This window comes from Haemaphysalis longicornis, unplaced genomic scaffold, assembly GCF_048455015.1.
Source record: "Haemaphysalis longicornis isolate Haplotype H1 unplaced genomic scaffold, Haemaphysalis longicornis Haplotype H1 scaffold_1, whole genome shotgun sequence".
Classification (NCBI taxonomy): domain Eukaryota; kingdom Metazoa; phylum Arthropoda; class Arachnida; order Ixodida; family Ixodidae; genus Haemaphysalis; species Haemaphysalis longicornis.
In genome coordinates, this window is record NW_027526203.1 from 276,795,895 (window position 1) to 276,806,585 (window position 10,691).

The 10,691-nt window shown below is 46.3% G+C and overlaps 1 protein-coding gene across 3 annotated transcripts in view; it reads right to left on the minus strand.

Moving 5' to 3' along the window:
• LOC144146502 (uncharacterized) overlaps window positions 1–9,329 on the minus strand; it is a 57,325-nt gene extending 47,996 nt beyond the window's left edge. The window contains exons 1-2 of one of the 3 annotated variants that reach the window (XM_077678459.1): window positions 9,122–9,329; window positions 3,640–3,768 (exon numbers count right to left, since the gene is read on the minus strand). In XM_077678459.1, coding sequence (XP_077534585.1) covers window positions 3,640–3,768; window positions 9,122–9,124 — 132 coding nt within the window. In that variant the 5' untranslated portion in view covers window positions 9,125–9,329. Of the gene's footprint in view, window positions 1–3,639; window positions 3,769–7,974; window positions 8,205–9,121 lie in introns of those variants that run through there. The other 2 variants (XM_077678449.1, XM_077678454.1) reach the window with 2 other exon arrangements.
• Between the last annotated feature and the right edge of the window lie 1,362 nt (window positions 9,330–10,691).

Genomic DNA, 10,691 nt, shown 5'->3' on the forward strand with positions numbered 1-10,691 from the left:
ACACTTGAAATGCCCACTTGCACGTCGCAATTGTAGCGCTCCAAAACGTTCCGCGTCCACAGCCATACGTGCGCTTCCGCTTAAAAGGCGACAAGGCAGTGACATAGGCGTTGGATGTGCCATTTACACCAGCAATGTGCTCCCCTCGCGACAGATTGCTACAGCAATAAGTAGATGCAGCGGCCATTGCTTGTGCTGCCGGAAGCAACAGGTACGTCATCTGCCCTGTCGCTTTTTAAGCGGCTGCACACCTACGACTGATTGTACGCTGAACGCACGAGAGCACTGCAATCACGACGCACAAGCGGGCATGTCACGTGGTGTTTTTTGCATTTCGTGGGCATCAGTAAGCTAAAAAACACTAATACTTGATAGAAAGAAACTGTTTATTCCGAGATTTTGCAAACCACTCTGCAACTTTCCAATTGGAATGTTTTTCCAAGCTCATTGCTTCAGAAGGCTAAATAATCTGGACTAATTATCTAATTAGTAAAATATACCCGCCGCGGTGGCTCAGTGGCTAAGGCGTTGCGCTGCTGAGCACGAGGTCGCGGGTTCGATTCCCGGCCGCGGCGGCCGCTTTTCTGATGGAGGCGAAAAGCAAAAACGCCCGTGTGTACGAGATTTCGGCGCACGATAAAGATCCCCAGGTGGTCAAAATTAATCCGGAGCCCTTCACTACGGCGCGCCTCATCGCCTACGTTGCGTCGGCGCGTTAAACCCTACAATCAATCAATCAATCAATTAGTAAAATATGAAAAATAGCTTGACACTACATACAAAAGTGAGCAATGGCCTATCGGGCCGGTCTGGCGCGCGCATAGACCGGCATTGGCTGTGGTGAGAAGAGAACGATGACGTCACATGCGCCTTCCCGTCATGGCGGCTGCCTCGGCGTTTGCTTCACCAAAACCGAAACCGACTTGAATAAACGGAGCTGTAAGCAATTATGCTGCGTTCGACAATCTAATGTGCCATCCTATGATTAGTACGAGTAGTACGATTAGTGCGATCAGTATGATTAGCCGTACGAAGCCCACCAAAAAGAATGCTGGAAACCATGACAGTGAGCCATGTGCCAACATACTTTTAACTGTACGCAAGATTAAAAGAGGTATTTGAAAACTTGTCGCCGACTAAAACAGCAATAATGCGCAACCTTTCCTATTCCTTCCCATTCAGACACCAGTGTCGCCACCTTTCAGACTTCGGAACTTTTAGCGCAAAATTAAAATCATTTCCGCCCGTTTATTTGGAAATTCCTTGCAGTTACCCCAGGATATAAAGTGCTAGCCGTCATATGAACTAGATGACATGCACTCCACAAAAATCGGTTGTCTGTCCTTTTAAACTCTGGGTAAAGTCCAACTGAAACACCCAGTATATCATATGTACATACACACACACACAAGCACGCATGCACGCACGTGTAAAGTATACATAAGCAAAACCTATACAAACTTGTCTCGTACATGTCAATATAATTCAATGAAAAAAAACGTTATGTATATTTGAGGTAAAATATAGGCTTTACTCATTGCCTTCTAGCCAACGCCCTCCTCCTACCCCACTCCCCTCTTGGAGTCCTTTCAACTCAGTTGTTAGATCCATGACGGCAGTCAGTTTGAATTACATTCATTCTTGAAATCACGTAGCAAACTAGTGAATCTCTGCAGTATAGCTCTAGTGGGGCGGGCTTTTCGTATGCGTGTTGCGCAGTGCACTTTCTCAATACAGCCGCCTCGCTATAACAGACAAGCCAGACCACGCAGCAGTTACGTCGTAATTAAGTTGCTTTTGGTAGCAATCACAAGGGCTTGTGATAATAACTCGGCTGCGTTCATTATAGCAATATTTTAGCATTTATCGCAAGTCTGACAAATGCAGTCAACATGTTATGCTCCTACATGTCCAAGTGACGATTTCTCGGCGCTCTCGCTATGGAGTTTCCTATCAATGAATTTGGTGAAGCACCGATGAGCTTCGACAGTGACCAGTGCATGCCAGGTTATGCGTGCGCATAGCACAACATCCCTTCCAAGATAATTGAGTGCACCTAAGGCAAAGGACGGAAACTTTTTTAAACCTGTCCAGTCCAAAACTTTTACCCCCTTTCCGGCCATCCTGGTCCGAAACTATTTTTCCAATTTCTGGCACCCCAAAGAAAACCACAAACTCTGCAAAAAAAAACTCGGAGGATATTCATTTTTTCTCTTGCATTCTGCTTTAAACTCCTTTACCAATATTTGAGCAGCATGCAGCCGAGCTATTTCAAATGCTTCTTCCAACTGATCAGCAAGGCACCTTACAGGGCTGCCAAGTCGTGTCCCCGTTGGTTTGGTGGTACATACAGTACGTTCAACATGAATTTGGCAGAGGTGAAATTTGAGTGCAGCTGGCCTTGAAGAAAACATGTTGGATCGGTTCTTTACAATGTTATACGAAAAAAAGAAATACAGTAAAAACAGTGTCAAAGAGGCCAAATAAAATCTCTCTCTCCCTCCCTCCCCACCCGATCAGCTATGGCACTACATCCCTACTGCTCACTGGTGCGAAAAGTGGAGTAGAAGAGGGATTATGGTCAATGACGAACAATGACTCTGTATGACGCTGCCGGTTAGACCCACTTTGATTGATTGATTGTGGGGTTTAACGCGCCGACGCAACGCAGGCGATGAGGCGTGCCGTAGTGGAGGGCTCCAGATTAATTTAGACCACCTGGGGATCTTCAACGTGCGCCGAAATCTCGTACACACGGGCGTTTTTGCTTTTCGCCTTCATCAGAAAAGCAGCCACCGCGGCCGGGAATCGAACCCGCAACCTCGTGCTCAGCAGCGCAACGCGGTTAGACCCACTTTATACCAGTGAGAAGAGCAGAATGAGGAGTCGACTCCTCAGAACCACATATCTGCTATTTCAGAGAGGCATATAGAGCCAATGAGGAGCAAGATCATGAGCCAACTCCATACGAGAGCCAGCGGAGGGCAGAACTGCTTTGCATTAAAGTGAAAACCAGAAAGACTAACAGAATCATGACCCTACACCTCAATTTCAATAGCCTTTACAACTGATAGCAGGGCAGCTGGTTTCCATGCCATCAGCCAATCAGACGCAACATGTTTAATAAAACACTAATAAACACTCACTAAAGTGCCAAGCAGAGTGAAAGGGAGTACAGTTGAGCCCGCTTATAACAAATACATCGGGAAACTGAAATCAGTTTGCTATATCCACTTTTCACTATATCAGGACACAAAATCTATGCATACAAATGGTAACGGGAAACGAAGATTTGTTAGTTATATCTGCTATTTTCGTTAAAAGCGGGTTCGCTATAAGTGGGCTATACTGTACCAGCATCAAAAAGAACCCCACCTCACAGGTATTGGTTGTTCACTTCCAAGGTGGCTACGTTTGACAGAACCAGGAAGTCTGAGATTGTGTACCTTGACAAAATGTGTCTGGTGATGAAAGCTCACCAGTCAATGGCTTATTGGGCTTACGAACTGGCAAATAAATCGAGAATACCTCCTCAAAAGCCCTTGAAGGGCATTGTGCTGATTAAGAACAGGTCATACAAACAATGTGAAAGCAAAAATCATGGCGACTGTAGGCAGAGAAATGAGAACCACTACTTACCCTTTGCATCATGTTCTCAATCACACTCGCTACAATATCCTTCTGGTCCCGAAGCTTCTTGAGGCGGTTTTGCAATTCTTCCTGTCCTCGAGCATAAGCCCGCGAATTCGTCTGTCTGAACTGCAAAGCCTGAAATGAGACCCACCGATATGAATGCACTGGCACCGGACATGAATTTCAAGAAATTCAGTGTTGCAGGACTAGGCGAGCCTGGATGCTTCCACCCACGCTTTTCAAGAGGGCAGTATGTTAACCACACAGATTAGGATGTGCCTGACACACAGGCAGGCAACAACCGACACATAGCTGGCTAAATCTAACCATCTCGTACAAGCACTGATTTTTCTGTGTGCTGGCCCCTTATAACACAGCAAATTTCCGAAATGGTCGAGGCTCTGCACACAACAGGTGTGCTACCGGGCGCATTTTTTTGCTAAAGGCTCTTGCTTCTTCCTGCTGAAACCTCCTTTAGGAGCATACCATACAACAAATTGGCAGCACCATCGTGCTTCTGCGTGTCGTTGCACACGCCCAGTAAAAATGGCGCTGCACTCACGACATGTGGAAGCCATTATTTACTCGCTAAACATTTTCTCTCTCTCCCCCACCCCTTCTTCATAACAGTCTGCAGAGGCATCAAAAAGACTCTTTATATTCTCACATGGCACTGTTGTATTGAAGTACACTACTTCTATGGTTTCAATTACCACACTCCACACATACCTGCTTGACATAAAGATATTTAGATAAAGGCAATTTATCTGCATGGTAAATGCTCATGTGGGCAATGACTCAAGGTTACTGAGAATAGGCCCTGTGTACCAAAAAGTGGGCCCTGGTTTGCTTCTCTGGCTTGGGGGTAAGTGGGCGCAGCTATAGTTTTCCGATATGCTCCCAAAGGCAGCCACTCAGCAACCCCAGCTACCGCACCACTGTTTTCACTTTACAGCAGGAAAGGCCACTTTCAGGGCTGCGCACAAAACCCCCTTTCCAGTTCTATGCAGATGAGTGACCATGGCCTCTCAGCACCCAGTGGGTGAACAGCACATGCACGTGCAGACTTTCCTCGCCGCTGACACCGGCACGGCGGCTCCTGCATGTGGGACGGGTGCCCTTTTCGCACACATTTGGGAAAGAAGGTGACAGATGGGTCCTTAAGTTTGCTCCCCAAGGGAAGCTATACATAGGAACTCGAGGAAAAACCAGATCAGCCTGCCGTCCATTGACAAAGTTGAAGTGATCAGCTGTTTGAAGCTACATCCACTAGCCAGAACAGAAATGCTATGAAAACTTTAAGGGGGCATTTTTAAGGTAATGTTTCTGATTTAGACAAGCAAGGCTTACTGAATAAATTGTGCAATTAAAAGTAAATGCTAAGCAAAGAGTTTTCATGTCATAGACTATGACAATGCTTTTGCTTTTTATTTGCTACACAAATTTCTGATGAGGGCCAAAGTCACCTGCTGGAGACCGCACCAGAATATTGCACAATGTGCCCCCACTCAATATGCAGATGGGCATTTCCCATGGTGGAACCAAAAACTGCCCTTCATTGCACCACATGAAATTGCCAGAACACAAGAGCTACCTCCAAAATCAGAAGCTCTAAAGCAGAGCAATGGAAGGCACTGCTAGCCAGCAAACACTGCGAAAGCCAGATTAGTCTGGTGCAGTGGACACGCAAGGCAGCAGGGGCCGTTGGAGTCCTGGACCTAGGGTACCACTCCTGGTGAAACCCATCGGCAGCTGAAGCATCGCGGCAGAAAACCTCGGTGGAGTGCCGCTTAACCCTCTAAAATAGAAGTCAAATATTTTACAGTCCAGTCATTACAATCATTCTCAAGTGGAGTTCTTTAACTGGTACATATTGAACTTTGCAATGGCTAAATTGGTTTGCGCAGAGGAGAAACCACGTTGCAGACGATGGTCTTTGCTTCCTTACTTTGCACGCCTTTCGAAAGTTTGATCCGTTTTAAGGCACCAGCCAATAAAAACATTGGAACTCCCACAGTAAAATGGCTGGCCTTACTATTCGCAGCCCCATACACAAGATTTATGCTCTTAGGACGCAAGTTGGAGACAACAGTTTATGCTATACGAATGCACGAAGCACTGAGAACACAATCATGTAAAACTGGGAAAATGCTGATAGGGGCAGCAGAAGCGCTTGCCTAGCCCAAATTAATAACAAAAACCAATACCTTATATTAAAATTAGGCTGCGCCAAATCTCACGGAAACTGTGAGAATTCCTTTCGGGGAATTCTCACCGCAGTTTCCATAAAAGCTGGCTGGCCTAAAATTTGCTAATAATGTTACCGCCAAACGTAACCTAACATAACCTAACTTCACCGAACCTAACCTACTCTACCCAAGGTATTCTACCCTCCCGAACGTATCACAACCTACCCAAATCCAGCCTAACTGCAATGAACCCAGCCTAACGACACAGAAGACAACCTATATTAAACCTAATCCAATCCATTCTGGAGTCGTCGATCGCTTGATATCGTAATAACCAGAACAACACAAGCAAAAAAAATCAAAATGAGCGAAAACTTCAAAAATTATGAAAGCTAAAAAAAAAAAAAGCATCCCCACCCTGCCAGACTCGCACCTGTGCCTTCTCGAGAGCAGGTGGTATACCACAGCGCCACAGCAACAGCTGCAGAAACGAGTTTTTGGGGAATATTTGCCCCAAAGAACCTGCGGGTGGCATGTTTAGCCAATCAGAGGCGACTGCCGTGAGAAATTTCTGGTGGTAATTGTCACAGTTGCCGTGGTAATAGACACTGCCTTAAAATTAAGAAAATTTCGAACCAATAACAGAAACCAATACCTTACAATAAAATCAAGAAAAAGCAGAAATAGGCAGTAAAAACAGCAGTTTTTTCAGAAGCACTTGAACCATGTAGTCTGTATAACATAGCATGTCAGGTCACTGGCTTTCTAATGGTAGTTCAGCCATTCACTCGCCTTGCATCACTGCTCAAGCTTGACAAGCAGACAGAAAATAGGGGTGTGGGAGTGCCACTTTACCTGGCTAGACAAACCCTGCATCTTAGTTTGCGTCTTAGTTTCTGAAAATTGCCGCTGCCAAGCTGACACTGGGGCTCTCCAATTTACAGTCCCGGACTCACCGCAGATAGTCGGCGGGAAGTCCGAGGATTCCACACGCCATAGGGATATATGGGAAAAACGAATTGCAGACTGCTTCTCAGGGAGTCCGCGGCGAGTCGAAAACTGCAAATCAAAGAGCCTCACTGCTGTATTTGAAAAGCGCTGACACTCAATGGTGCAGGAGGACGAGAAAGCTGACGACAAAGTACAAAATTAGTGGGGCAAACAGACCACCAGGAGCCGTTAAAAAGAACGGTTGTCGGCAGAAACAACAGGAACGAAAAAGTCATTAGGAGCCTACAAACCAGGCAAATGGAAGACCAGAGAGAATGGGTCCGTTCGATTCACCCTGCAACTTTTGAACCAGTTCACAGCAGTGCAAGGCTGGTTCCGCCATCCTGTATGATCAGCAGAACCAGACCTGCACTTTTTTCGTCTGCTTCTGCACCTCCTTGGCAGGAAGTGCAGACAAAGCCATAAACTCGTCCTGCACCCGTCTGCACCACCGGTGAATGAAACGGCGCAGTTCAGGTGCTGCGATCTGCACCAGAATGGCGAAGTGCTGCACTGCCTGAACTGGTTCTCGCGGTGCATGTGAATAGAAGGGGCCCAATTTTTACGATAACACCAAAGGGAGTGCATCGCTTTTCGAGCTCTGAGCTGGCTGCTTGAGGAGGTCTATTGTTGACAAATACTCGCCACTGGATGAAGGCGGGTGTACGCTGTGGAAACAATCACGCATTTCGTTGTGGAATGCCAAAGTTTTCATTCATCCCAAAATGTGTCAGAAGTCCACCTTCCTGAAGAACTGGGCTTTACCGCTGAGGCAAGCCTTAACTGGTCTGCAGTGGAGACTAGCAAAAAGCTGGGATTTTGCACTGAGGGGAACAGCAGTCTGTAGTGCAAAAAGCGATTAGAGTATTGGTGGGAGAAAAAAGAACAGAGAAAGCGCCGATTGGGGGCGGCCGCAAAGCATACTTAGCTCCAGAGCATAATTTAAAAGGACATGAGAGTCGTAGCAGTAATAACATAAGCCGGTGGGATGGCATTTGCCATCATTCCGATTCAAAGAGAAGGCCTTAGTCATCACCATACTCATGGAAGGAAAAAAAAAATCCACCACGGCCATGCTAGACACTGCCAGAGAGAGGAGCACACGCAAAGGCTAGCGCTCGAGAACGAGTAGAAGAAAGCAACAGTAAAGTGGCTGTTTCACCATTTTCGGCTCCCGTGGCAGCAATGTTATTCACGCGGCGTTGGCTTCCGGCTAACACTGAGGCACTGTAATCACGGAATAGCTCATCGAAAAGCGTAGGTTATCAGGGCATTCAAATAATGAAAGAGTTAAATGGCAGACTTTTTATGCTGAACAAATGGGCTGTGACAAACTTTTTATGCTGCACAAATGTGCTGGCAATCGCACGGCCACTGACGAACGAACGCGCTTTTGCGAACACATGCGAGCGCTGCCAACGAGGCTAGAAGCCCCCTAGAAAAAAAGAATCTAGGTACTTTTGCGCTTAAAGCGGGAAGCATGACTGATCGATCCACGAAGATTCAAGGCAAATTTAACGCCAACCTTCCAAGCTTACCGTGTTACCGGAAGCGCTGGCGAAGCCTGTGCCGGTAAGTTACCGTTCGCGGTAACTCTCGCGTTGCGCAGTCTACTCCCGCAAACACGGTAAACGGTAACGTTAACACGGTAACGCGTCAGTACGCTACGATGAGCCAGAAACACAGTAGCGTCAAGTTGACATTTTTCGGTGAATATGTTAATTGCCTGCGAGGCCATATGCACGCATTTCACCTTCAACTTCCACGTATATGAACGTATGAACTCCATGCCTCTATGAATCTACGTGAACTCGAACACTGCACGAGCAAGCAAAACAAACGTCGGAAACCGGTGCGCCGCAGAACCTGTTCACTAACACATATTTCAAGCTAATAACAAGCACTACTGAGGTAACATCAAATAAGCAACAAACGATTCGTAAAGCGACGCGAACAATGCAGCAAAGCCGCTGGGCAACAGCCTCAACCTGAGGCATGGAGGCCTGAGGTAACTAAATACGTATTTAGTTTTTTTGTATTTTTTTAATACGCGAATGAGTAACATATCTGGATCACTAGCAAGCACTGACTTAATATGTAACCCCAAACTACTGGAACGGAGGAGCTACATCACATTCCAACAATTTAAGTGGAATCGGTGCGCTAACACTAGCACACCGAGAAAGCAAGCACCGTGCATTTAAAGCGAAATTGAAGCTAACGAGACTAATTGTATTATAGCGACCATTAAAGAAAGTAACAGCAAGTGATATGAACTTTTTTTTTCCCCCCGAAATAATTGCACTTACCATCGTCAAACGACTCTGCAAGAGATGGCGAGGAACGCGAACAGAACACTGTGATGAGGTGGATGACTATGAATGGATGATTGCAACAGTTGCAAGGTTGCAAGTTGCAGGTGTTGCAAGCAACAAGTAGGCAACGGTGGTAATGATGGTAACGAGGCTAAAATAAACCCTAGAAATAGTGGTTAGTTTGCCATACGCTTGATTCCCTTGCTTCTCCTCAAGTTCCTCTCATTAGGCGGTGGGAACTGTCTACAATGATAATGCAGAGGGCGCTGCGGTACATTGGTGTGAACAGCGACAGGGACAGGGACATTGGTGTGGACAGCCACTGTAGTGTGGACAGGGAATGACGCCAGAGAACAAAATAAAGAGTGGGTGGACTGCCTCAGGAAGTACATAAAGAAATTCAAAGAATCCGGCGACTTAAATGCCCACGTTGACGATCTAGAGAACAGCAACTGGTGATAGTTAACCAGGAGCATAAATGCGACGGGCCGATAGGGAGGCGAAGCTAAAGTTTGCCGGGCGAGGGCAGCGCTGCACTCTCCCCTCCGCGGGAGTACGCGGTGGCTGCCGCCGCTTCGGCACGTGCTTTTTTTCGCTGCGCGCGTGCTGCATTTTTCGCGCTAGGAAGAGGGCTGGGTAAAATTTTCTTTTGACTTATGAAACCATACGCGTCAGCACGTGTCCAGAAAGTTCGGTTTAAACGTAGAGTAGTTACTGAGTTCATTTTTGTCGACGTTTGTCTTGTCGTCTGCTACAGACCCGCCGCTCGACCGGCAGACTGCCCCGACGAAAACGCGTTGTTCGGCGGTCGCCGGCTGCTGTCCTTTCGTCTGCAAGGCGACAGCGGTTCAGCTTGTCACAGAGTAATTTTCTCTTGTTTAAGGGCACCACCCTCTGAGGGCTAAATAGTCTGACTTTATAATAAAGTTTTCTACTACTACTACTTTCTCTTGTTTGTTACTCCCTTCGCGTGCTCGCGCCTCGGACATCCGGATTTTTTGGACTGCAGCAACACTGAGGCTTGCAAGAAATGTAAGATAAACGTGATTGATTATGGTAATAGGTTATTTCTTACTCTTGAAACAATCAGCTGCATCTTATAAAACGCATTAGAAAGGCACACGCTAATTAAGGGGTGCGCTGACAGCGCCGCATTTCCATTTTACTTGTCCTTGAAGGAATTTTTGTTCGCTATGTTTGTCACCCGCTTGGAGTACAAGTATGGGTTAGAGTGACAGTTCGCGGGAACAACAGAACAGCTTGTGGCGTATAACTTTTAATTACTATTAATATACAGAATTTGGTGTATACCTCTTTTAATTACCAGTATTTGTAAATGTGGGAAAAAAAACGAACAACGCAGCAATCCCGTCCAGAACACAAGTCCCAATGACAAGACGGACCAGAGCTACTACAGCCAGGTAAATCGCTAGAAACTATTTTTTTTCACCCCTGCAAAATGTCAACCTATTATGTTATATATGGACGATATCGAACGGCACCAGCTAAACAACTCCGAAGTTAATTTATTATAGCGGAAAACAATCATTGGCAGCATGCATTA